At 39.7% G+C, this 27,763-nt stretch overlaps 2 protein-coding genes and 1 long non-coding RNA gene across 9 annotated transcripts; 1 reads left to right on the top strand and 2 right to left on the bottom strand.

Moving 5' to 3' along the window:
• Positions 1-62: 62 nt before the first annotated feature.
• Positions 63-570, bottom strand: LOC124051196. Its single transcript, XR_006841785.1, has 2 exons — positions 439-570; positions 63-310 (listed from the first exon to the last, which is right to left on the bottom strand). It is a non-coding gene; the product is annotated as an uncharacterized LOC124051196 (long non-coding RNA).
• On the top strand, positions 488-21,323 carry shc3 (SHC (Src homology 2 domain containing) transforming protein 3). 7 transcript variants are annotated; one of them, XM_046374260.1, is made up of 16 exons: positions 492-625; positions 1,197-1,322; positions 4,457-4,630; positions 5,238-5,297; positions 6,088-7,169; positions 10,469-10,539; positions 13,000-13,063; positions 14,427-14,546; positions 14,725-14,778; positions 15,077-15,128; positions 15,221-15,350; positions 15,781-15,934; positions 16,101-16,194; positions 16,272-16,463; positions 18,021-18,346; positions 18,478-21,323. In XM_046374260.1, exons 5-16 carry the CDS (start codon positions 6,528-6,530, stop codon positions 18,604-18,606), a joined length of 2,028 nt encoding a protein of 675 aa, XP_046230216.1. In that variant the 5' UTR covers positions 492-625; positions 1,197-1,322; positions 4,457-4,630; positions 5,238-5,297; positions 6,088-6,527; the 3' UTR covers positions 18,607-21,323. The 7 variants fall into 7 exon arrangements, with proteins under 7 accessions (XP_046230213.1, XP_046230216.1, XP_046230215.1 ...); XM_046374259.1 differs by having other exon boundaries at positions 6,084-7,169; XM_046374258.1 differs by lacking the exon at positions 5,238-5,297 and adding an exon at positions 2,764-2,854 and having other exon boundaries at positions 6,084-7,169.
• Positions 21,241-25,208, bottom strand: LOC124051195 (sphingosine 1-phosphate receptor 3). The gene is made up of 2 exons (XM_046374263.1): positions 24,765-25,208; positions 21,241-24,272 (listed from the first exon to the last, which is right to left on the bottom strand). Exon 2 carries the CDS (start codon positions 24,193-24,195, stop codon positions 23,053-23,055), a length of 1,143 nt encoding a protein of 380 aa, XP_046230219.1. The 5' UTR covers positions 24,196-24,272; positions 24,765-25,208; the 3' UTR covers positions 21,241-23,052.
• Positions 25,209-27,763: the final 2,555 nt, after the last annotated feature.

The following is a 27,763-nucleotide window of genomic DNA, read 5'->3' as shown; positions in this document are numbered from 1 at the left end:
GCTCTGGAAGAGATCTTCTGAAGAGGAGGATCTGAAAGGAGGCAAAGGCGGATAAAGACAACTGTTTCAAAGTTTCTTTCTTAATTTTGGCACAGTGAGTTTGCTGCTTGAATCATGTTGTTTAAGGACTACTGAGCGCTACTTTTTGCACTCCAAAGTGAGCAGCGTGATGTTTGCGGGTCCCAGTTATTGCATTCAGTGCCTGGTGCGCGGATCATGTCGTGGATCCATCCTGGGACAGCTGCAGTCCCGATGGTCTCCACTTGTCTTCAGACATCAGACGCAATCGGGGAACACATTGAGCCACTTCCTGTGGCAGGACAACATGTCCGGCAATTTGGGGGGGTTTAGACAGACAGGAATCAGCGTCAGTAGGCTATTCTGTGAGGTTTGATGACAAAGTTCCATGTTTGCGAAGGATATCATAGATGTGCTCACCTGTACTCATGGTCGTCGTTGTACTTGTCCGAAAAGTTTATTCGGCTGTGAGACATGTTTCCTGATAAAGTCTATTATGTTGAGAACCGACAGCCGCTCACGTTTGGTTTATTGTTTTAAATTGCACAAGAGCTCCGATTGGATACTTTTGGTCATGTGACCAGAATCTGGTTCCATCCCGTCACAGGTGAGTAGTTATGTTACCAATGTTCTTGTTTCACGCTTCTTTTGCAGCTTATCTGCCCCTGTCTCATATTTGTCAACATGTTGTTGTTGTTGTTTTTTTATTTAACAACATTTTGTCCTCATGAAATGAAGAGAAACAAGCATTTACAGCAAACAAAAGTCTGAGCGCTGAAAGGTGTAGATGCTACTCATCTATATGTTCAGTTTGCTGAGAATATGTTTGGCAATAAAACTGCACTCACACATCTAGGCCCCTCTGTCTCTCTCAGGTTTGAGAGATGATGCCACAAAAATACATATATTTTCAAAGATACGGCCTGGTCACATAGTTACAGATTATATAGTTTAAATATTACAAATTTATAAAGACTACCTCTCTCTAATGCAATGAAATCATGCAATGTGCTGTATCCACTAAAGAGATTTAAATACTGGACTAACTGTGTTTTCATCACCAGCGTATATATGTATATGTATATATATATGGCATATACAGTATAAGGTTACTGCGTTTATGTACGCTCACACACACTCATGCATATGATGCTGTTGTGCTTCCGTCACTTCTGCAGCTTTTTTAATGAACCATTCACAGAAAGCTCAATCGATGCCCCAGACATGGTTATGAAAATGAGCTCTGAAGGCCGCGGATGTTATTGTCCACACAGGAAATTCTTACATCACTCTGCTCTTCTCAAGTAGGCTATCAACTTCGTCCCTATTTGCTATTCATTTGATTGTGTTTCACTGAGCTTTTAAGAAACATGATGCACAATTGTGTAACCGCAGTCAGTAATGCTATTGAAACATGGTCACAATCAGGCTGATATTAGGTCATGGATGTAGGGCAAGAAAATGACTAGAAATTCCATTCAGTGGGAACATAATGGTGTTGGGTAATTTTTATTTTTATTTTCAGCAAACAGACATCAGTGTGGGTGTTATTGATTTATATAAATGGTAAACTGTATATAGGTCAACTATTTGTCGTCGTCATTTTGTAACCTGCAGCAAAACCTGCAGCAGTAGTGTGAACATACAGTATCAGTGCTGGAACAATAACTTTAGCTTCTTAGTGAAATATCCAAACAACAACTGAATGGACTGCAAAATAAAATTTGGTCATTTTGATCCAGATGTCCACGTCCCTCAGGATAAACTGTAATCACCTCAGTGATATGCGGACATTAAGTCTAGTGCCGGTCAAAATTTCAATTTCACAAAAATTGTGAAAAAAAAAATTCATTTGTTGCTCATGGGACATTAGAAGATGACGTACCGAAACAAATACGCACCAGTCTTCCAGTTCTCGTTTGGCACTGATGATTTTAGACTTTGGGTGGAGAGAAATTGTGGTTGAAGAAGTGAAACGGTGGGGATTTGAGTCAGCATCTGGATAGTGAATATCAGGTGGCCTCAGAGAAAACTTACACAGTACAAATAAATGAAATACAGCCATAATATAATTTGGCTTTACTCAGCAATGACACTCATAGTCTACTGTCATCTGTACCTTACATTCATGTTTTATTGTGAAAAGTCTCCTGAAACATTTCAAACTTACATCATGAGCCAGATCTCTGAAACTCTGTGCTGTCGATGAATAACGCACTTTTTTTTTTTGGTCACATTTTACCAGTTGCCTGCATCTGCCCTCTTTGTGGTTATTTTGCTTCTAGCTAGTCTGAAAATAACTCTTGCTTTTTTGAATGTTTTTAGTAACCTGGCAACAGTAGGTCTTGTCAAGTGTCTGCTGCTATCCTCGCCAGTGGATGCTCTTTTGCTCAGTCTCCCCTTTCTCATTTGCTCTTAAACTGTAATGGAACATTTGTTACTTCCTTCAAACATTATAAATAGTATTAAATAATGCTATCTTATTCTCAGGCTGTTAAATGCTATCAACTTTAAATAATCATCCGCATAAGTTTCATATAAATTCTTTGGATGTTTTTCATTATTGCACATGATTTATGAAATTAACAAAGGAATCATTTATGTTATATGTTGTCAGCGTGCTCTTATTTTGGAAAAAAAAAGGTTTTCAAATAGTCATTCAGTTTTTTCAAGCAGGCAAGTCAGGCGTCTTTATATATTTGTGCTACCTCATTTATTATTAGATGTTCTGTGAACTGTCCACAGATGGACTCCATCACACAGGAAGCTCCATGCTGTGGCCTGTGTGCCCTGCTGCAGCATCAGCTCCAGCTGAGGGATGACTCAGCACCATTTAGTAAGCAGGAAACAGCCTCAGTGACCAGCCTACATTTATTCCAGCAGAAGCACATATTCATATTCCCGCCTTTTCTTTTCAACTCATCCCCGTTGTGTTTCCCCTTAACGGCAGCAAGAAACGATGGGTGGGCCTTCAGTGGCCTCCCCCTGACTGGACACCTTATGTGTATGAAGATAGTTGCCAGTGAAGACAGCCATGGCAGTGGCTTTATGAGACTGAAGGGCTAAATTGTTGTATCAGCATGTAACATTCAAAGTAATAATGCTAACATGCTGATGTATACCAAGTTTAATGGTTACCACATTCATCATTTTGGTATAACATGTTAGCATGCTAACATTAGATAATTAGAGAAATAGTGCAGCTTTGGTAGTTGGTAATGTCATTAATATTGCAGGTAATAATACATTTTGACCTGATGATGGCGCTAAAGGAGAGGTCAAGGGATCAACAATGTGCAGCAGAGGTTTTTGCAATCCACTCAGAAACCACTATAAAACCACAGCGGAAGGAAATACAAACCAGTGCTTTCTTAAATGAATTATTAAATAATACCGCATCTTAAGTGCTCCACTACAAATGTTTTAACTGCCAATTACTTTGAGACAAATAAATAACTGAATAATATATAATGCTGACAACCTCTGCTCTCCCACAGCAGCATATTGTTTCCTCCTCCTCCTCCTCCTCTTCTTTGCTACAGCAACTTCCTGATCTGCTCTTGCTGCTTCAGCTGCCACAGCAGCACTGGTTGAGGCTTGAAAACATTCAAAACAAATGAATTTGATAACTCATCGCACTGGTCAGTGGGCTGTTCAGCTTTGTTGCTGATACTGTTGCAGGCCTCTACAGACAAATCAGTGTAGGGAAATCCCCTATTTCTAATTTAACACCAACTTTATGCGTTTATTGTTTGTATATATTCATATAATGTGACTTTGAGGGGAAACTAATTGTTTATGCGAAACATAAAGCTCTTTTGTTATGTATATATAATGTATATATTTGCAGATGGAGATGTCTTGTCAACTGTTTCTTATTATTATATATCTTATTATTATTTATTTTATTCCATTTATTTATTTCTAAAGTACACTCTCTGTTTAGGGGGAGTCATAAACCCTTATGACACTAAAAAGATTTAAAAATTAATGATCACTGTCTCAGAGGGTAATAATATTACTAAGGGTAATACAATTTCAAAGGATGACGTTTACAAAATCATTGCATACAGGATATGATTCTAAAGTCAAAAAGATGCTAATTATGTCTTTTTTTTAAAAAAAAAAAAAATTGTCCAAATATATCTAACAATTTCTGTCAACCCAATTTCATTGGCTGTGCTGATGTATTTGTACTATCTAGTGTCATACATATAAACAGTAAAGTACTAATTAAACGTGTAGGTGGTAACTGTTCGCATGAATGTGGAAAAAAAAAAAAGCTGATAATGGTGACAATCAAGCTCATGGGGGTGATATTTTTGCCTCATATTTCTTGCCTGCATGTTTTTCTTGTTTCTTATTTTATCAGCAGAAAATGATGTTAATAAATTATGCAAACACCACATATGTGATGATGCACACATTATTTCCAAAGGGCATTGAAGGGAAAACAAAACGTACACCTGCGTCCGTAATGGTCTCTTCCACTATTCTGCAAGCCTCCCCTGAATGAGTCATCCAGCCGGCTCCTCATTGGATAAGACCATGCCATCCCAAGGGATTGCCTTGCAGAGGCAGAAAGGCCTTGCTTCCATTCACAGAAACATTGGTATGCCACCCTGCTATTTCATTCACATAAAAGACTAAATATTGCATGCTTTTTGTCCTCTGCTCTTATTCTCCTTTGTCTTTTTTTTGCCTCCTTTCTTGATTTGCGAGAGCCAGCCTTTTTTCCCTGCTTTTGTGTTTGCCTTTTTCTTTCTGAGGAGGGAAGGCAGACGTGCTGTCTTTTTTTTTTTTTTTTTTTTTTTTCTGTATTTGCCAGGCAGGAAAGAGAGATGTTGGGAGGGACTGCAGTGCGAAATCTGCAGCAGAGTGAGAGCGGAAGCTGCTTATGAATGAGTGTCAGTCTTTCGGCTTTGCTAGATGCTCCTGAGGACATTTTACATGAATGGTGTCTGGCTGTGTGCTTTCCGCTACCGGGGAGACAAAGATGCTTCATTGCTGCTGGTTTTCAGGAGACTCATGGGCTTTTTCTGTTATCCTTTTGGCTGTTTTATTGACTCATCTGCCTGAGAAACATGCCATTCATATTGTGTTTATTTGAGTATCATTCATGCAGTTCAACCTAGACCAGTTCCTGGTTATTTTAGATGAACTGTGAGATTCTGTCTGCTTCCTTGTTGGGAACTGAATATTTTATTCCTTTGTTGCAGAATACTGATGAAGAATTAGAGTCACACATTAGACAAATGTCCTCAAAACAGTTGTTTAATGTAAGTGGTTGCTTTATTCATTTTTTGCATTAATGCCTGCGAACCAGGAGTGATGTCTTCACATATTCTGCAGCTATTATAAATTAACATGGACAATATATTAATGATGTTGCGTATTTCCAGTTGTGCTAAAATGTTACAGTATTCTTGCTTTCATTGATTTGTAGAGCTTTCTTTTGTCTTTTAAGGAAAGCGACACCTTTATGGAACATTTAAATAGAGATTTTTTTCTTGAATCGAAGACGTCTCTATTTTGACACGCGCTCTGACTGTATCTGTTATTTAAATGGACGCTAGCTTTCATTTATCATCATTTCTGTGATTAGTTTATTGTGAATGTTATCCAGCTTTTACCGGTTAATCCACTTTGTTAAATACTAAATGTGCATAACATGAATTCGATCACATTATTAGGAATAATTATGTTAGTAAGTTAAACAGTTAAGCTTCCTGTTGTTTTTCATTTCCTTTTCTCACGAAAACAAATAAGACTTACAGGGAACAAATATCAGACTGGGGAATTTAAAAATTGATTGGTTCTAGTGTGCTGTAAGTGGGAGGTTTTTTTTTTTCTGCCTCCGACAGGAAGTGATTTGCAGTGTTCAGCAAGCCTTTTGTTGAGAAGGTTTTCTCAGATCAGTGAGTCATGCTTTAGCTCTGAGCCGGCAGGCAGGCAGGCAGGCAGGCAGGCAGCAGTCAGTAGAGAGTATTTGCTCTTCCCTCCCAGAATCCGTGATAATCGACAACATAGACCTTTCTCTGTTCTTACTTTTTGGATTTTTGAAGCTAGAAATCAGCAGCAGCAGGAGCATCACCACCGCTGGAAACCAAACAAGCTGCACCAGAACACTGGCAGCCTTTATGAGACCTTTTTCTCTCCATCCTCTTCTTCTTCTGACTCAATGCTTCATGGATTTTGTCTGTATATTTCACTCTGACGGATTGGATTGCAGCTCTGGATTTCATTGAGAACAGATTGGACTTTGGCGACAGCAGCAGCAGCAGCAGCAGCAGCAGCTCAACACAACCACCACTGTAACCTCAATAGAGAAAATTACAGTCAGGTGGCCTGTGATTGCTAAAAGGCGTTTGCTGCCTGTACTGCTGCTGCTATGTTACAGGAGAGGGTAATCAGCACGGCTCAGCCACGTCTGCCAGCACACTCGTGAAAGAGGCAGGCTGTGCGTGTCGGTTGGTGGAGAGAGGGGAAAGAGCAAGAGAGAGAAGGGTATGCTTCACCGTACCAAATACAACCGCTTCAGGAATGAGTCAGTAACATCCGTCGATGAGCTTCTCCACGGCCTGTCCATGAACCCCAAGGTCTCGGCCACCCCCCATTCTGCAGCCGAGACATCTTACACACCCCCGACTGAGGTCCAGTCCTCCTCCACCACTACTGCTTCCAGCACCCCCACCAGCCACGGCTCTGACCACCTGGAAGATGGAGGCACCACCCTCTGTACCCTCATCAACAAGGTGTCCAGCCTGAAATTCAGCAACTCAGGCAGCTTGCTGGGCATCAAGAGTCTGCCCTCGGCTGTCAAGGACCTGGCTGTGTCTAAGCTGCAGGCGGGTGGGGGATCGGGCTCAGGCAGCTCCAGCTGCCCGAACCCCAGTGCAGCGACAGCAGCAGAGGCAGCAGCAGCCTCTGGTGTGGGCGGCTCTCTGTGCAGCTCGGCCTCCCATTCGACCCCCTGCTCGCAGCTGGAGCCAGCCATCGGCATGAGCAAGAAGAGCAGGCTGGAGGAGCTCCAGCCCAGCAGGGTGGACTGGAATCCAGGTGGAGGTGGTGCACTGGTGAGCAAACCCTCGAGAGGATGGCTACACTCGAGCGAGAAGATCTCTGGTCCAGGAGTGACATACATTGTGAAGGTTGGTGGTCTCTCTGCCTCCCTCCTGTCTCTTTTCATTTTTTCCCTTCATTTTCTTACTCTTTACACATTCTCTCTTTTCTTTCAATGATTCAAGCTTAGGTACTTGCGGGGGTGGGAGATGAGAAGTGGGGAGGGGGGAGCCTATAGGAAAGATAATATAGTTTCAATGGCACATCACAACATGCCCTCATGCCCTTGAGTGGGTGTATGTAGGTTGGCTACAGCAGAAGCCTGAGTGAAGAAGCAGCAACCAGAAAGACATTGAATGATTCAGGAAATAGAAAAGGTCAACACTGGGTAAAAGTCCAGGAAAAACCTCTGATGAAAAAAAATGAAAAATACAGCAATTATCAGTGTCATTTTGAGCATGCTGTAAACATTTCAATTTATACAGTATTTCTGTCTGTGTTGTGTATGTGGAGCTGCAGCGGTTTGCTTTTGTAACCATGGTGATGTGTTATTTCTGTACATTGTGCATCCGTGTGAGCCGTATGGCTGTTTTAGCTCGCAGATAGTCAAATGGTGGAATTAGAAAAAGAGACATGCAGCGCATGTTTGTCTCATCATATCTGTATCTCAAGTTAATGTCGTTCAGCCATCATGCATCATGTAAAGCTGGCGCACATCCATGAGAGCTGTGAATGTCATCATGCTGGCAATGAGTCACTAGCATGAGGAGCGATGATGCTGAGCCCCGACTCTTCAAGGTATAAAGTGAATGAAAAAAAATGGAACAAACCATCTTCGCTGAAACTGTAACGTAGCAGTAAAGTGTGCATTTACCTTATATTCATGCATCACGTCAACAAAAAAAAAAGCAAGGCTTAGTTTTTGGAGGACTGAATGAGCATACAGAAGCAGATTGCTTAGTGAAATGTGCTATATACTACATCAAGTTACACATTATGATTGCCGACATATGACGGCTACTACAACTTGCCTGAACAAAGCCCACAGTATCTGTGACCAGCATGACATTCCATTAACTGCATTAAGGACGGGAGCGCTTATATGCCCAGTCAATGCTGCTGAAAGCATCCACACTGTGAGAGGGGAAATGTTTCCGGCCTGTGTCCCCCTCCCACCCTTTGCTTGTCCTGTGGTTTGAGTCCTGTGAGTATTGAGTTCAACGTGGTGTTTTGCTCACAGCACTTTTAATTAGCGTCATGTGGTCACTCCGCGCACATCATGCACCATTACTCTAAAGGGACACTGATTGACAGTGACACTGTTTACACACATACTTTTAGTCCATGTTATGTTTTTGCAAAAATAGTCTTTAATTTTAATTTTCAATTTTAACTAAAATAAAGCTTTTAGGGCTTCTGGGAACTGCAAATTTGGGCAACAACTCTGTAGGTCTATAAGTGACTCCTTTCACAGACAAACATGTCATGTGATCTCTTTCACTGCTCACATTATAATCCATACGTGTCTATCATCCTTCTTTGGTGCAGATTTGTGTAGTTATTCAGTTTACTAATTAAGTGCTTTATCCTCTTAACTTGACGGCTTATACTATAGAGAATGGGACTATAATATTTTAAAACAAGTTTTGTGACATCTTTAACCTCATTGAAACTAAATATGACAGCGTCTTTTTATATTTGGAAATTCAAACTCCAGAGCACATCTAAACTCCAGTAAGTAACAACAACGGTACGGTCTATGATTTCATGTTTCAGAAGATCTTTGCCTGTTATGAAGCCAGTTCTGTGTATGTAGTTTTGTTTTGTTGATGTCACTTGTGATCACTTAGAAGTTCACTGGGACCATTTGTAGGCTCTTCAAAGCCACCCTCGCATTGATTTAATTACTTCATTTGAAGTTCAGTTTTACTGTGCGAACAATGCACTTGTTTGTTGTGCAGCACAAGCGAATAATGTCTCCTTGTTGTGCTCAGAATAGGTCTCTACCAATTTTAGACCTGTTTGATATATTTTTGGCCATGCTGAATTGTGCACTTCAATCCCACCATCTCCAAAAATAGATAACATTAGAAATTTTGCAAACGTCAAGTTGACAAATTTGGCATTTGTTTGCTGGTGCTTGCAAAATGCTCACCGGAGAGAAGGGTTCCCATAATGTGAAAGTTATGATTCTAATAACTTATGTCTCTCTGAAAAGGAGTGGAAATAAAAACGTTAGTGTGTCTAGATGTTTTGTTTACAGCCAGATTATGAATGTGATTGTAATAACGATAGGAACTCGTCAGCACAAAATGTTCCCAGTCTGTGCAATATTAATCAGAAGAGGTGTTGTAATGTGAGTAGGTGGCTGCCACTGAAGATGGTTTTGTGGGATAGGAGGATTATAGTCACCTTATGTGGCATAGTAACACACTGACGCAGTTTCCAAATCACTTTGAACAGGCATTTGTTTAAAATTTTATTCCAGCTTGTACCAGTGGTTTTATGAAAACACATTCGCTGAAGTAACACGGGTTTAGGTCACGTCGTATTTCCATCTTTTCAGGCAGATGAAGGTGGGATGATAGGATAATAACTGAAATGATCAATTTTAACACTCAGTGTGTTTGGTGTGGGGTATTCTGAAAAAGGAAGATTAGCAACATCAAGTTACCCTGTGGAGTTTTATTGTAAACAAACAAACTTATAAATATTTCTTACTCAAATGCATTGTATGTGTCCTTGAGGCTTAACAATCAAAACAGTGACCAAACAAGGAATGCATTTTATTTCTCATAAAACAATTAAAAAGCCAATTTTCATTCTGACATTCTTTACATCTTTTGCTCACTAGTAGTTTTCTTAGAACAAGTATCTTGGTTGTTCAGTGGATTCGCCTGGTATTTAATTTGCAATACTTTGTCAATACTCACCCATATGCATGTATGCCCTTGTGCATGTGCTCAAAATGCAAACAAATCATGGAATTGCTCACAAAAACACTGCTCCGTGGCGCTACTAGCGGTCAAATACTCCAAAGAGTTCCTTTAAATCTGAAAATGAAGGTCATAGGAAAGCTTCTGTTTAAAAAAGCAGGAAATCTGTCTACTAATAGGCCTTCTGAAGTCCTCATACCATCCTGCTGTATGATAGGTGAAATTGGTCCTAACCTGTTGTGCCTGGCCAATTTTATACACCACTTTAACTGTGTCACATTGAGCTTTTCAGGATTTTTCTTTCAAGCAGAAGCCTAAACGTTAAGTTAATGTTGCACAGTCACTTGGTAAATCAAGTGTGTTTTTCTGTACTAGTCATTACATTCTGAATGTATCTTGCTGAATATATTGGGGTTTTTTTTTAACCTAGAATATTATGTTTTTCTTTCCAGTATCTGGGCTGTATTGAAGTCCTTCGATCAATGAGATCCCTGGACTTCACCACAAGATCACAAATTACAAGGTATGCCCACAATCAACACACACAAGAGTGGGAAATATTTGTTCACAATAAAGACTGTAACATAGCGTAATTGTTAACTATGTCAGATAATTTCTGATTAGTATTGTAGATATGTTGTGTTTTACCACCTACATTTTGAATGAAAACTCCATCAGTGTTTAAAGCCACATATTCTGTGTTTTCTTGTGCCAGAAAGTGTATCGAAATTATATTTCACTGTTTTTGTTTTCACTGTGAACTTGGTCAAATTCTACCTATTAGTTAGCTTAGTTTAGCTTTTATTCTAACGTGTTAGCAAGGATGAATGTCATTCATAAAATCCCCAAGACACTGCAACTAAGTTAGTTATGACAGACATCTTTAAGAATGTACTCGTCTGAGTTTACATTTCAGTTTATCTGCTGAACATTTGCTAACTCTACCTGCACGACTTTTGTGTCTGTTTATAATTTGTGTACTTCAGCAGACTCAGACTCAATCACACAGTGATTAGGACTCTGGTGGTTGTGCGGGCAAAAAATGTAGCAGCAAATTTGGGGGCAGAAAAGAACAGCAGAAAACATGTAAAGCGGCGACAGAAAGCAACAGCAGAAATATTCAAATTTGTTTTGAATTGCATTGTTTGTTAAACTTAATGGACTGTAATGTTAGTTCAAATAGGCATGAAGGTCATGACCAGATGTTTTAGTGTGTCTAAATTAAAAATATATCTCTTGAATTGTTGTCTGTGTCCTAATGTCTCATATGATCAGTACATTTAGTTTTGTCTGTTTTTAAATAAAGATCACTGCTCTCTGACAATGCCTTAGCAGATATAAATGTTTTAATTCCAAGCATAACATTAGTCTTCACTTTTAATAAGGTTCTATGTGCAGTCCACCTCTTCTAAAATAAATAAATAAATAAATCCCATTTAAAAATGTGATGATTTTGATGATTAGACTACATTTAGATGGCCTGTTATCACAGTTTGCTTGCATGGACTCTTCTGTGTGTGTCTTTGAAATCATTGTCCAATATGCAGTGAGGCAAAGGCCAACAGTGAATCGGTTTGTGTCATGTCCACTTTTATGCTTGACTTCCTGGAGTCAGTCCAGACTAACGTTAGCTTGCAAGGCCACACAGCTGTAGGCTCTCTCTCTCTCTCTCTCTCTCTCTCTCTCTCTCTCTCTCTCACTGTGAGTTGCTGTTTCCCTGTAATAAAGAGAGGGAGAGATGGACAAACAAAGAGATAAAGCTATGTCTCATGCTGTTGCTATTATTAGATTCCTCCTTTTCTAAAAGAACCGACTATTGTGTGTGATTTATCCAGGTAGAAAGGATGCAATAAATTAACGTTTCTGTTTCTGTCATGAAACCATTGTCAGCTTTTCTGCATGAAAGCAGCTCCATCTTTAGCCGCTGTTTAATCCACGTATTGCTGTCTTTTCCGTAAAAATGATAGCACAGTGCCACGATGGCTGCTGCAGATAAAACAGTTCACATCTTGAAGACAGTTTTTGATTTTACTCTGTGATCAGTACTTCTGTATAATGAATAGATACAGCTGCACAGTTTCAAGAGGTGCAGTATATTTGCAATATTCCCTGTGCCATCATTTAAAATACTCTGCACTGTATAATGAATCTTGACTCAGGTCTCTCTCAGGCAAAGCTGATTTCATTTTACCTGTAGCAACTTGTAGAGTTTAGATATACTAAATGTACATTTTTTTTTAAATTTATTCTCTTTCTGGATTCTTGAATAGTCCAGTAATTAATAAAATCCAGATATACAATAAAATAATAAAAACCAGAATATGAAAAGGAGTAATTATTTTGACCAGATGTTCATGGTCCCCAGAGGATGATTCCCACGGACTTTATCATAGTTGTGTCAGATGACAAATTATATGTGTAATTTCTGTAGTTAGTAGTAATCCACTGGATTACAAAAACAAACTAATGTAATCTGAATTCTAACAAAAAATAAGTCCAGGCAAGTTTTTGTCAGTTCTGCTATTTTTTAATCAAGGGCCACATAGATGACTTTGCTCTAATTCAACAGCAGAACTTAACTGAAAATGTCTATCTTCCATTTTCACTGTAAATAAAAAGGAACAAAACCCATAATACAGCCCATTATCATCATTAACAAATCTAATCTAAAATTAGCAAAACTGGTAAACCTGAGAGGAATGACTTACTTTGATATATTGCACATTTGCTTTGTTTTTGTCATGTAATCCAGATCACATGTAATCCATTACTGCCCATCCCTGAATGTTATAAACTATTGAATGGATTATCAGGAAATTTGGTTGACACACTCTTGTTTTTGTTATCTTGGCATGGATAGTAACTATAAATGCAGTCTAGCTTAATATAAAAAAACAAACAAGCAAACTGCAAACAAACTGCAATTCTCTGGCTGTCTATGGTCACCATCTTGGCTTCATCCTTTTTCCCCCCTCCCCTCTAGGGAAGCCATCAGCCTGGTGTGTGAGGCTGTTCCAGGGACCAAAGGAGCTCTGCGAAAGAGAAAGGTACATGGATGGACAAGGAGGGAAGGAGGGAGGGAGATGGAGTGATCACAGGAGAAGTGATGCCTACGTGAGAGAGCTGAGAAAATGAATGTTAGTGAAAGGTACAGTAGCGAGAAAAAGAGGAAACAGCATTAGATATTCGTTTACCCTGCCATTTTCTATATATAGCATCGCCTCAAAGTTTGTTTTTTTTTTCCTCTCATCCTTCCTTCCTTGTAAAAAGAGAGGAAAAGCAGGGACAGGGAAAGAGAGGAAGAAATGATGGGGGGGGGGGGGGGGGGGGTTTACATAGAGAAAAGAGAGAGGCTGAGGAGAGAGAAGAGAGATGAAGAGGTATGGGACTGTATGTGCGTGGGCGTAGCTCCAGCCCACGATGCATTGCACACCGTGCACAGTGCTTAGTGACTCATGTAGTGCACAATATCTGTGATCAGGAGGCTGAGCTTGTGTGTGTGTGTGCGCGTGCATGTGTCCGCAGCGTGTGAGAAGACTGTGTCTGAATGTGGGGTGTGAAATGAAGCATTACTCTGCTCTCTGGAGCTTGTTCAAATGTCAGGGAAGAGTTGGCTATATAACACACGGCAGCGACTAGTTACTCTCTCAGAGCGGAGGTAAGATGTAAGATAATGTTATTTTGGCTGTGTGACAAATGCACTCTGAGGATTTTGAATGGGTTTGGTTAATTTTGTCTGGCCTCTCTGGCTCCCCTCTTCATCAAAATCACCACTCAAAACAGTATCTTGAGTATCCAACACATCACGGCAGCCTATTATTAGATGAAATTTGCATGGTCCAAATTGTAATCAATACAACGACTGAATAGTAATGTTTCTTCTGTATTCATTTGCTAGCGTTGAAATTACACTTTAACGGATAATACTTCCTGAAGGAGTAGTTTGACATTTTCGGCATGTGTGGGCTACAACCAACAGCTGGTTAGTATAACTTAGCATGGAAACCTGGCTCCATCCAAAGGTACAAATATCAGGCTACCAGTGCCTCTAAATCTCAGTAGTTAACGTATTATATATCTTGTTTGTTCAATCCGTACAAAATCATCACGGTTTCACAGGATGTTATACGTTGCACTACTTCGTGGTTCAGGAAGTCACTGCGCCCATGCAAGAAAGAGTCAGTGGGCTATAACATGTCCATAAGTGGGCTTTAGAGGTGCTGGTAGGTGGATTTTGTTACCTCTGGACAAAGCTAGGTTTGTTCTGCTGGCTGCTGCCTTGTATTTGATGGATTCTTCTCATTTAACACTCAAAATAAAAGTAAAAATGCCCTTTTTTCCCAAAAAAAAAAAAAAAACAAAAACTTTTTTTTTCCTTTACGATGTGCCTTGTTTGTCTGATTCTTTCAGCCACCGTCCAAAGCTCTGTCCAGTATCCTTGGGAAGAGCAACCTGCAGTTTGCTGGCATGTCCATCAATCTAAATATCTCCACCAGTAGCCTCAACCTGATGACCCCTGACGGCAAACAGGTCAGTGTGTCCCAGTTGTCTAATTCTTATGTAAAAGCATTAATTAACCAAATTCTGATACATATTGTAAAGTGTATGCATGTGTTGACTGAACCCATTTGTATCTATCTGTATCTTTCTATCTGTATAATGAGGTATTTGCTAACTCATATGTATTATGTAATTTTGCTCCTGACAGATCATAGCCAACCATCACATGCAGTCCATCTCATTTGCATCAGGTGGAGATCCGGTAAGCACCTCGGTGGCCTGTGAAAAGAAAAACCTAAACTGCTACATGACAGAAAGATTTTATTTACCAATACAAATAAACTGTCAATAATTAATTAGACCACATCATTTTGCAGTACATTTATTTACAGTGCAAAGAATGTGTTATCACACTTTGTACTGTTCAACAATAATACAAATTTCAACCTTTCCATCACTGGTATTTAATCCAATATGTAAGAAAAGCATCTTAAAAAGACAATAAAAATTGTGGTGTGAAGATATAATTGTATTTCATAGTTTGTAATGTCTCTTTTTAGGACACAACAGATTATGTTGCCTATGTAGCCAAGGATCCTGTTAACAGAAGAGGTAGGCGCTCATTCCTTTCACACAATGTCTCAGACTCTATCTTACATGCAACATGCTCATTACATTTTTTTTTTTCCTATGACCCTCGTCAGCCTGTCACATCCTCGAGTGCTCTGACGGGCTGGCTCAGGACGTCATCAGCACCATCGGCCAGGCCTTTGACCTTCGTTTCCAGCAGTACCTGCAGTGTCCCTCAAGCAAACTCTCCTCCACACATGACAGGTGAGGTGTTCATGGAGCACAGAACACCCTCAAACATACTGACTGACTGACTAAGTTGTGGGAGACAAATGCACAAATGTAACTGATTTCTAATAATTTAAGCTTAAGAACACACACACCATTAGTCATCAGTCAAGCCACACATCCACATACTTGGTATTGACAATAAATGAGGGGCAATTCCAGAGACTTGGGATCTCAAGCTTGTCCTTGTTTTCTCCTGTTCGGACAAAAGTTTTATTCATGCTGTCGGCAGCCATGTTTCTGTTCTGCTTGTTGGTCAACTCGCTCACATTGGCTTTTGCATAGAGGGAGGGGTGAATCAGACCCAAAAATTTGCCCAGTTATCTGCTAGCATCAGGCCAGCATAGCACGAGAACACAGACAGTATTGAGTTTCATGTTCAAATCCTGGTTTTGTTTTTTCTCAGGGTATTAAACATGGAGGAGTTACCATGGACAGAGGAAGAGGAGGAGTCAGTAGAACATCCTTACTATAACAACATTCCTGGCAAGATGCCACCCCCTGGAGGTTTCATTGACACCCGGCTGGCCAATCAGAATGCAGCACCAGATGGATGCCAGGTAGAACTCAGTTCGTGTGGATTAATCTCAGGAACTTGTATGGAATAATTTTTGTTCTGATGTGGAGTTAATCTCACTAACATCATTAATGTTGAGTCCTTTTTTAAAATGTTTTCAAAATGAGTAATATGTCTCAACTGATTACTGTGTGTCTGTATGTCATTAGATAGGCCCTGGCACTGTGGATCAGACATATTACCAGGGGCGGCACTGTGGAGAAAACTGGGGAGAAGAAAGAAGGACCATATTCATACAACAAGGTAAGAAAAATACACAGGACATATTTCATGTTGCAGAATTTCATCAGTTAAACATAGTCTCCAAATGTCCACTGTAGGATCATTCGATATAAGCGGTCTGCCAGACAGTAAAAATCAAGCACCAAAAACAGGAGAGATGCCCGCGTATGTGAACACTCAGCAAATCGACGCCCAGGTGCTCGCAGCACTCCAGGCGGAGGCAGAAAATGTGACGAAGGGCATGGCAGCTGTAGCCAAAGAGAGCCCACAGAAGGACCTGTTTGACATGAGTAAGTGTTGCCTGGTGTGCAGGTGAAGTTCCTGTTTCTGTTGGTCATGTGATCTCAGTAGTGAATCTGGAAGCACTAATTAAGACTCACCTGCTAAAGCATTGCAAAGCATATTAACAGGATCGCTGACTTGCATTCATAACAACATTGTAAGACGACTTTCTACTCCGAGTTGTTAATTACAGGGGTTTCCTAGCTTTTGTTTCTCAGCGACTTCACTGCGGCATCATAATAACACCACAGCAGCATGAACACAATTGGAAGGCGGTGTTAATGTCAGTGTGCAACTTAATTCTTTCCTCCTTTCAACATTAACCTGAGACTTGCTATTATTATACATGAAAGATCAGTGACATGAAGAGGTGTGTAGCTATGTATAAAGAATCCATGAAACTAATTATATGTGAGCAGTGAACTGTACTATTCAAAAGTGAACTGCTCTTAAATGAAATCCAAACGCATTGTCCACCTACTGTAATTCTGCATTTTACTTTGTTCCAGCACAACTCCAGCACTTGCATGTCAGGAAATCATCATTTAATCAGATATTGTACAACACAATGTGGAAAAATTCAGCTAATTGATTCTGAAAGTTATTAAATATGTAGTTAATTGCAGTACTATATAATAGGTTATTATATAGTGCAGGAAAATTTATTGAACTATACTAGTCAGTCATAAAGTAAGGATTTGCACCATTAGCTCAGCAGAAAAAAAGATTCCCTTAATCTTATTGTTTAAGAGTATCAAAATAAAATAATTTATGGGTATTTTAGAATTTTTTGTATATCATGTTATCATCGGCATGACAATAGGAGAGGCAAAGGATCAGGAGTCTTTTAAAAATGGCATTATTTGATTTATGTTTGTGCTGCATGACCTCATGTCGTGATTTTCCAGGAAGGCGACCTATGAAATGAATTTTTTTGTTTGCATTGCAGCTTCGCTCACCAAAACCACAACTGTCCTTGAGAGCTAACAAATGTGTTGAGTGCACCTCCTTCCTCATAAAGCTACTACTAAGCTGTTTTTTTAAAACCAATTTTAATCCATCTATTGTTTACATCCATGTTTACTTGTTAGCAGTCTACTTCTTCATTATGCCCACCTGTCGATCAGTGGAGTGGTGTGAAACCTTTGGCAGGAATGTGCATTGAATAAACCCTGTGCATGTCTCCTTCTGTAGCTCTACTATTGGTCAAAACTTCACAGTGTGCTTATATCATTGGGACAGAAGGACTGACATGCAGTAAACATCTTTAGCCATATTCAAATTGAGACTGTTGTGTCTTTCAGTCCCCTGCGTCAACAGCATTTCCAAACAACTGTCTCTTCAATGGAAAACAAATTATAATTACAACATTTTTACCACTATGAATAAATTAAGACACTGACGTCCAAGCCTGTGATGCCTTCGAGAGACATGTTTAGGTTTTTATAGTAACATTTATAGCAGCTGATTTGATGGTTTAGCACAGTTTGCGAGTCTTGACAGCTGCTACAGGAATCCTTCCTCTCTTAATACATATTTTTGACACTGCCCTCACTTTCCCCAAGAGCCCTTCGAGGATGCCATTCAGTCGCAGTCCCATCCACCGTCTCAAGGGGCAGCCCAGTCCCAGGCATCTAGTCTTCACAAAGCAGCATCCGTGGACAACTCCAGCCCTCTTCTTGTGCGCTCGCTGGCCTTCAGGGCGCAGGAGGAGCTGGAGGGCCAGACGTGGTACCATGGCATCATGAGCCGGCGTGATGCTGAGAAACTGCTGAAAGATGATGGTGACTTCCTGGTCCGTAAGAGCACTACCAACCCGGGGTCCTACGTACTGACGGGCATGCACAATGGACTGGCCAAACATCTACTGTTGGTGGACCCTGAGGGCACGGTAAGATGGAGTTAAAGATGTGCAGAGTGTGTTTCGTGGAGATACTGTAGGTGACAGTGAGTAGAAAACTTTGCTAAAGTTAAACTTATGAGGAAACAACAGACATTTAACGTCTCTTTCTCTTTTCAAAGGTACGGACAAAAGATCACATATTTGACAGCATTACCCATCTTATTGGCCATCACCGTGACAACAATCTGCCAATTGTGTCAGCTGGGAGTGAACTTTGTCTCCTACAGCCCGTTGGAAGGAAACAGTGATGCTTGCAATGCCTGATGGGAAATAGGAAGCTCTGGACAGTCTCTCCTACCATCCTGAAACTTGAAGATGAAACATGAAGAGAAGATGCTTAAAGGCTCTATGACTCACTCACATAACAGTGTTTTGGGAAATCAGCCTGTGGTTACTTTACTGGAGGCACTGGAAGACGCAAGATTTGTCTAAGATAAAAAAAATATTTATAGAACTGTTATTATTTTGTTGTGATGACTGAAATGCTATATTTTTGAGAAGACATAGGTGCATTTGGACATAATATCTTGATTTGGTGTTTTAAAAGATTAAAAAAAGACAGTTGTTCTTGTAGTTTAGCTGAAGTGCAAATCAAACCTCAAAGAGGTGTTAACAAGAGTATTTTAGAATAAAAACCTGAAATTTTAGTTTTGTCTGTCAAGCACAACCACATTTCTACAGGAACTGCTGGCTAAGAGGTTGAAGAAACAAACAAACAGAAAAAAAACAGTTTGGACAACAAATGCTGTTTATAATGAATTAATTTAGGAAAAAAAAATCTCCTTTACTTGCACCAGTAGCGTGACAGCTCACTCAATTAGTCACTATATGAAATCTGCTTTTATTGGGAATTAGAACTGAATGTGTTTTGCTTTGCAGTAGTCACAAAGTGTCGGGGTGCAAACAGGCATCCTCCATAGTGCTGTCAATGGCTTTAAAGAAAAACTTTTTTATGAAGTATTTTTTGTGTCACTGCAGTCGCATGACTTAAAATCAACCGTTCTTGTGGACATTGTTCGTAGACCTTGATACCCCTTTATTTGAAAGAGGTGCTTGTGTATGCTGACACTGTAAAAATATTTATGCTTTTCAACCAGTGATTATTTCTGAATTGGTTTTCTCTGGATTCTTCTTTTAGATGTGTAGTCGATTAGTTTCAGGGCTTGAGTCATGCAGTGGATATTCTCACATTCTTGATTGACATTTTCAGCTTTTTTTTTTTTTTCGGTGATCTTTTAAAATTTATCATTCGAATGATCACAAATGAATAGCACAATCAGAAAGTTAGGTCAGTTATACCATCCTGTGTCAGTTGTACCGAGGCGAATTACCAATGTGTTGCGACGTAATTTCCACATTTTACTCAATTAGACTAATTGCTGAGTTCCCACAGTGTGCACTAAATGCAGAATGTTTAATAGTAGAACACCTTCACTTATGTGTGGATGTCTTATGGCAAGACTACTTTACCACCACTAGATGTCATCACTGAAATGCTTGTTTACCCTGTTAGTCACACGCACTTCAGTTCTCTTGTGTTATCACTTATTAGTGGCAAAGGATGCTGCCTGTGTATTGCTTTAAGCAGTACAGTATGGGAAAATCAAACTCAAGGAGCAAGTCTTCTACCATTATCGCTTGATGGGCCAGAGTTAATTTGCATTTTGCAGTCTGCTGTACGCAATCCATTCCTCAGAACAGTTTGCTTTCTTTAGGTTAAACTGACTTTTTTTCTTAAAGTGGAAATCCAAAATTTTGAAATGACTTCTAGAAATAGTACACAGCAGTTCTGGCAACAGATTTTTTAAATGCTCTCATCCTTACTATTGTCAGTACTCTGATGGATACCAAATGAATGGGGCATTGTATCTGATATGCACTGGACCACTTCAGTTGAACCAAAATCAGCGTGTGTTCAATGAGTTTGACAAGACAGATGCAATGTAATATAACGTGCCTGTATTTTGCTGCAAGAGGGAGTGTACAGTACATGCTCACTACAACTCATTTTAGCAAGTAGCAGTATTGGGATTGTTATATACAAAAAAAATATCCAGCACCATTTCGGTTTAAGCTGATAAGACATTCCTCGATTCTTTGCGTCCCTATGAAAGGAAGAGCCTGACAAATTGGAGATTTTTAGAGAGGTGTGAGAAGAAAACGGCACAAAGAATCATTTTATATTATTTTAATTGTGATTTAGTTATCTGCCATTTACTTTTAACTTTGTCCAATTCTTTGTGACATAATTTCATCAAATCTAATATCTCGAGAGAAGGAGTAATGTGCTGAAGTTTTAAAAAGCACTCTGCTAATGTAGTGATTTATTTTGGGATCAGTCTTTATTTCTGATAATTTGCAGTAATCACCTTGGCAAAAAAAAAAAATGTGCAAAGTTTTGAACAAAGCAAATACAGCAGGAACAAAACTAAAACTCCATACTTGAATCTCTATGATAACACGATAATTAGCTGCGTGGCGTAAAGAAATTACACAACCAAACACGCTGGGACACAAAAAGAACATGGCTTCTTTCCAGATTTTCTGTTGATGAAAATGTGCCTTTTATTTGTACAAATGGTATTTTTATTTCTCTTTCTCTCTCTCTTCAAAGTGCAATAGCTGATCTTCAATGGGGCATGCCTGTTCACTAGAGGTTGTGTTTTGCCCTGCTGCGTGTTGCTGCTTGAGACTACTGTTTTCTCTCTCTATCTGTCCCTTTCTCTCCCTCCCTCCCTCTCTATTATATATTATAAATGTATCATTTCCAGATTCTACATATTAATCTTTGTCGGAGGGAATCACACAGAAACTCACTATTTTGGAACAGGTAGAGTCAAAAAAAAAAAAGGAAATAAAAACAAAGAAACAAGAAGTCCAAATGATGTTTACAGATTTAATCTTTTGGTTGTATGGGTTTATCATTATTCTGTATGACTGTTGGCAATAAAACCGTGAATGTGTAGAATCTCAGTTGTTTCCTCTGCTGTAATAATAATAATAATAATAATACCTTTTAGTTTATGGTAGATGCAGCATTTAGTCGGTTGCAGTCACAATAACCTCTAAAATTTTGAAGGGTCCATTTAACCAAATTGTCAAAAAAAAAGGAAAGACATATTGCTATTCACATTTTCAGTTTATTTTAGTCCAGATTTTTAGATTTAGAAAATATCCAAAATTAGTGTCCTTGTCCTTCAAAAAACAGAACATCATGACATGAAAATGGTTTGCTGTGAGGTCTTTGGATAACCCAGAGCAATTGGAATGTTGTTTCAGTAAAGAGATGTTTCTACTGATTATTTCAATGCTATTTTGCTTTGAGCAACACAAACGATTTCAAATCCACTGCATTGCAGAAATCTTACATTTCCTTAAACCTGGAAATGCAAAAAAGAAAACTACCTGCATGGATAGACGCCATCTTTTTATTTGTAATGCGGGTGAAGTTATTTTCACAAAGGAACGAGGAGGACACTGCACGTAACAAGGCAGAGCTGCGCTCTCTACTGGTGATCCAGGTGAGTCATCCTTAAATGCTTTATTGTTTATTTTTGTTCTTACTTTGTATAAAAGCTAATATATTTCATCTTCTAAATAGCTGCACATTTCACATGCTGCATCCACATGCCAATTCCTTCAGTTCACTGGCTTCATGCTTTTAAGTTAATACAACATGTTTCCACCTCTTGAAACAATCAACATTTGAAACAAGAAAAACACAGTTTCAATTTGGTAGTAAAATTAAGAGCAAAGAGCTTGTGTAGTGAACATGCAGCAAGTCAGGATGGAGGACGTCATCTACCATTACTAACCAGTAGATGGAGCCCTAGTCTCACTTAAAACTGCTGATGTTGCACAAACTACATCAGCAACATTAGTTCTTTGTACAGCAATAACTGATGCAGGTTCAACGTGATGCTACTGATATAGTAAAAGTTTGTGTTATTATGTTTTTAGCTCAAATACAATTTATAATGCAGTTTTCATTACAGTAAATTATACCGTAGTATTACTGAGTAAATACAAAAGAAGAGATTTGACTATGTATAGAATAATAAATAATTTACATTGTTTGTAATTACATTAGTGATTGTCTACAATCAGTCTTCATTACATTGTTTTGCAGGACTATAATTGCACTTTAGTTGCGTAATTATTCACCTCTTATTTGACTCAGATGTCCACCTCAGTAACCACAAAGGTGAATGTTTTTTTTTTTTCTTTCAAGGGTAAGAGCACCTTTCATTCGCAAATCGTCTCTTCCTTCGAAAACCACATACCTCCACATCTCAACATCAACATGTTTTTAAATAGTTTTTTATCCTCCATTGAACTTAATTTACATGACCAAATTTGGAGCTACATGGTTCCAACTGGACAGTGATGAAATATGACCTGAACTCAACACAAGAGGTAATATTGAGCGTGTCATTGAAAATGGTCAATTGGCCTTAAATATTCATCACTCCAATGCCAACTGTGGACATTTTAATTAACCTCCCAATTATGGATGTTGCAGATATATCAGTCACAAACTGGAAAACACTGCCCTGCAGCCTCTGCCTCAAGCCTACATTCAAATCAAGAAGTCTTTCATTCTAAATAAGTCACAGCTGACTTTCTTTCTTGATTTCTGTTCATAGATCAGGACCGCCCTCACCTTCCTACTGTAGGTATCTTCCTCCCTTCTTTCAGGCTTTTCTGTCATTGTCAAGGGCCTGAGCCTGAGCAGCCCCTCCTGCCACAACTGAGACCTCGCCGTGGGTTGTGCCTTTCTCCTGCTCCTTGTCTAACTCCGCCTGCCTGGAGCTCCGCTGGCTCTGGTTGGGGTTGTTCTGGCTGCTCCACGACTTGCTCCTGCTGCGGCTGGGCTCCAGCTTGTTCCCACTGCCACCGATGGAAGCATTACCCCTACAGCAAATGCCGCACACCAGACCCAGGAAGGCTCGTCTCATCTCGCGGCTGGCCAGAGTGTAAATGACTGGGTTCATGGCTGAGTTGAGCACAGCCACCGCGATGAACCAGTCAGCCTTGTAGAGGATGGGGCAACGTTGCTCACACGCCACATCCACCAGGAGCAGGACAAAGATGGGCGTCCAGCAGGCAATAAAGACCCCAACTACAATGATGACAGTGCGCAGCAGTGACATTGCATGCTCAGAGTTTCTGTGCTTGCTCACCTTCCGGCTGCTGGACTTAACCAGGATGTAGATACGGGCATAAAGGACTGACATGGCTAAGAGCAAAACCATGAAAACTATGATACAGAAAGCTACATATTTCTTGGTGTAGAGCGGGAGGACTGTGGAGCAATCAGGGAGGTTGTCCAGGCAGTTCCAGCCGAGGATAGGCAAAGCTCCAAGGGATATGGCAATCAGCCAGCATGTCCCGATGAGCAGAAACACTCTGTAGTTCTTGTTGGCATCATAAGGCCTCATTTTGATCATTGTCAGGTGTCTCTCTATGGCAATGGCTAGGAGACTGAAAATGGAGGCACCAAGTGCTACAAACATGCTTCCCTCTCTGACAAACCAGAGGGCAGGTGAGAGCTGCAGGGTCTTCTCTCCAGACAGGAGCAAGTTGACCAGGTAAGCGACTCCAGCCAGCAGGTCGCACAGTGCCAAGTTGCCGATGAAATAGTACATGCGGTTGTGGAACCTGTGGTTTCTCCATATGGCCACCAGCACGGTGAGGTTCTCCAGGACGATGAAGCTGCATATGATAAGGAACACGATGGTTTTGATGTCCACAGTTCCGGGGCTTGTGCCCACACTGGGCCGGTGGTCCAGCTTCCCTGTGTAGTTGTAGTGGAGGTATATCTGAGGGTTGATCATCGTGAAAGCACCGGCTGCTGACACTGGATGTCAGGAGTGAGCAAAGAGTCCAGTGTCAGCAGATCCACTGTGGTCAACTGCAATGTAAGTTATGGAGAACATGAGTGCTAGAACTGAAATTAGCAGATGTAGGCTGTTGTCATTATCTGGTAATAGAGCAATTCATGGTGTTATCTGATTTTAAATGAATCATTTAGGATTTTTTTTTTTTTTTTTTTTTTTTAGTCCTATGGAAACAAGAGTCCACCAAGACTAACAAATGCCTGCAGAAAACTTTTAAAAGTGTAGCAAACTTAAAATCCAAACGATGCTGTTTGTTTGTTTACAGAGATGTCTTGGACCGTTGCCCAACTTATCAGTTGCTCATTTGAAAATGTAAATTCATCTTCACCTTTTTATTAAACATAAATAAATAAATAAATAATTAAAAAATGTTTAGCCTTATTTTTAATCACTCAGTACAGTTTAATGAAGACACAGTTCCTTTCACAGTAAATCAAGCTGCAGTTAGTCTGTTTGTTCCTATCGCAGCGGTCTGGTTTTCCCCTGAAACGTGAGTCGTAACTTACCACGGGATGCTCGCAGTCAGGGTTTGGATGAAAGTTTAACGCACATTGAAGGACACACATTTCATGGCTGATCTGTAGATTGTCCGTGTTTCCGTGATTTCATGTGGGTCTTTAATTCCTTCTCCCACGCTCAACAGAGGAGAGCAGCTCTTCATCTTTTACCGATCTCCAAACTCCGGAGATGTCGACGGGTTGGCTGGAAGTCACACCTCCCCATACTGCCCCCCCTCCTCCCCTCCTTCCCTCCTTCAGCCCGGGCTGCGAGCGGAGAGGCTGGGGGAGGCTGGAGGGTTCAGTCCATGTGGAAATCCGTAACGTTTAGATATATTAGACAGGTGACATTATCACGGGGTTTGTTCCCCAAAAAAGTCCTTCGTGTTTGAATTATGAGCACAAGTTCTGTATCAAAGCAATTCATTTGACTAAAATGTCAATCTTGTTTGGACGTTTTGTGGAAATTAGCAGTTTGTTATTATTTCAAGAAATAATAACAAACTGCTAAGGTTATCTGTTCAGACATTTGGCCAACTATCACATTTAGCCATTTGTCAGAAACTGGCTCATTAAACTTGTTTTTGCTTAACAGACTTTTGAGTCTTTGGGAATAACACAAGATAGATAGCTTGCTTAAATGTTTAATTAATGTAAAAGAGTTAGCTAATTTAAGATAGCCAGCTGAATAATTTAAAGTAGCTGGCTATAGAGACAGAGGGAGAGGGAGATGGGATACCCCAGTTAGAATATAGTAGACAGGTGCTTAAATGTATTAATCCCAGTGGGAAATGTACTGTAATGATCACATAAATCACAAAAAAGGAGGAAGATAAGACACAAAAGACAATAATAATCCATGAATAATATAACAAGGAATGAAATATAATAGAATGAAACTAAGTGCACAGTAAGGTTATGTAGGCTTCAGTTTAGGCAAATTTCCTATGAATTCAATGCAAAAAAAAAACTTTGTCTCTGCAGACAGACAATAGCTGATTTTCCCTGCTGTGTTTCTGCTTGGACAAAAAAAAGTGACAGGGCAAGAACACAATACGCTGTGAGAGTTTAAGTTAAGATGACGGCAGCCCATCCTTTGTTCTAGTCTTACTTCTGTCGTGACCTCATATCCAGGAAGGATGGGCAGGGCTGGCAGAGAGAAAAGAAGGACTCAGGGAGTCTGGGAGGCAGAAAGAGAGATGATGACTGTTTGAAATAGATGTGGCAAAGTGGGAATCTACACTGCAGAGATTTTAAGACTTTCCTGGCTAAGATTAAACATAAAAATGACCAGAATGTGACTAAAACAATAAACTTTATTTCCAAACAGAATCCAGAAATGGCAGCATGAATAAACAAGTTGTGAGCATTGTATGCCTGATTGCATGATGTGAATATGACTCAAACGCTCATAATCTTAATGCTTTACTTTAAACTCAGCCGCACATTTAGCTCGCCATTTTCCCCAAACGAAGCACATAGTGTACTGTGTCACAGACCAGATCATTACATAGTAGATCTCTTCCAGTGTCTGTGGTTATTAACCCAGTGGAATGTTTTGTGCGGTTGAATAAACAGCTGTGGTCTGGCATTGGTCCATTAGCATTGTTACAGTCACAATTCTCAGTCTTTTCCTGCAGGTCACACTGTGCCAGCAGCAAAAGGGGAAAATCTCAGGGAAAATGCCAAATAGTTACTCTGGACCCACAGCAAATCTGGGACCAATCACGATGGGTCTGCGTAAAGGCAGCTGGATTAACAGACTGGGAACATGGTTGGAAAAACCTTGGGTTTCAGCGAACTACGGTGAAGTTGGGCTCACATCTGCATTTACATAAACTTTGAGTCAAATATGAAACCATCAGCAAGTACAAACCCATAATATGTGGTTAGAGCGAGTCTACGTCTATGTGTATTCATAGACTACTGAAGAAGAGCATGGGTGGAGGGTTTTCCACTTTTGCAGGACCACCCTCACTAAAATGTTACTTTGTAGGCAACCACTTCTTTGGTTGAAGCGAGGTTGAATTTTCCTGTGATCTTTGTCAACAGAACAATAATTTAAGTCCTCCGCTGCAGCCATTTTTCACCATCAGGAGTTGTATGTCCCCCCCTTAAATTATCAATACACCATATGTGTGATTTCCTGCTATTATAATGCTATACTATTTAAGTACAAACCTACAGGCCACAGCTGCCCCTTTGAAAGTACTGTACTATTTAACTTTCCCTCTCTCAAAGTAGCTGGCCTCACAGCTGGTAAAACCATTCCTCAGGGAAAGTTTCCACTGCTCAACTACAGTGCGCCCTTACACAGCGTGCAGCACGTGTGACAATGTGTGGTTGGACTGAGTAATCATACCCTTTACTTAAGCAACACCACACTGTAACACTGCAGTAAGTACAACTAAAAGTCCGGCATTAAACATATACTTTAGTAAAATTACCAAAGTGTTATCAGCAAACTGAAAGTACTAATTATGGAGCAGAATTTCCCCTGTCAGTGGTACATTACTGCATTATTTAATTATTATTACTTTTACATTAGCATAATAACTGCGAAGTGGAACTAAAGTAATACTTCATGTAAGGTGGACGGTCATCTATATTGTGAGCTAAATATTTACTGCTGTGAAGTAAATATGGTGGAGTAAAAAAAACATATAATATTTGCTATTGAAATGTATTGAGTAGAAACATGAAGTAATAAAATTGTATACCTCAGTAAATGCACTTAAAATGAATAAAAAAACAATAAAAAAAATACAGTAATTCGAGATTAAAGAGATTAAAGATGAGATATCTGACACTGAAATATAATTTTTTTTATTTTTGCTGATATAAAGCATTTAACTAACTCTTGGCAAAGGGCATAAAGATATCATGATATTCATTATTAATCATAATGCAATATAAAAGCAGTGCTCACAAAAGTCTAAACATGTAAAGTATTCTAAGGACATTCATAATTGATTATAATGCAGTTTATGTGACTGGTAATATAATAG

Source organism: Scatophagus argus, chromosome 20 (genome assembly GCF_020382885.2).
Source record: "Scatophagus argus isolate fScaArg1 chromosome 20, fScaArg1.pri, whole genome shotgun sequence".
NCBI lineage: Eukaryota > Metazoa > Chordata > Actinopteri > Scatophagidae > Scatophagus > Scatophagus argus.
Note: the sequence above shows the minus strand (reverse complement) of the source record. Positions and strands in the feature narration are given on the sequence as shown.

Coding starts and splice junctions, on each gene's coding strand:
- shc3 (XM_046374257.1), top strand. CDS start 6,528: ATGCTTCACCGTACCAAATACAACCGCTTCAGGAATGAGTCAGTAACA. Junction 14,779..15,076: donor TTGCATCAGGTGGAGATCCG/GTAAGCACCTCG, acceptor GTCTCTTTTTAG/GACACAACAGATTATGTTGC. Junction 15,351..15,780: donor CTCTCCTCCACACATGACAG/GTGAGGTGTTCA, acceptor GTTTTTTCTCAG/GGTATTAAACATGGAGGAGT.
- LOC124051195 (XM_046374263.1), bottom strand. CDS start 24,195: ATGATCAACCCTCAGATATACCTCCACTACAACTACACAGGGAAGCTG.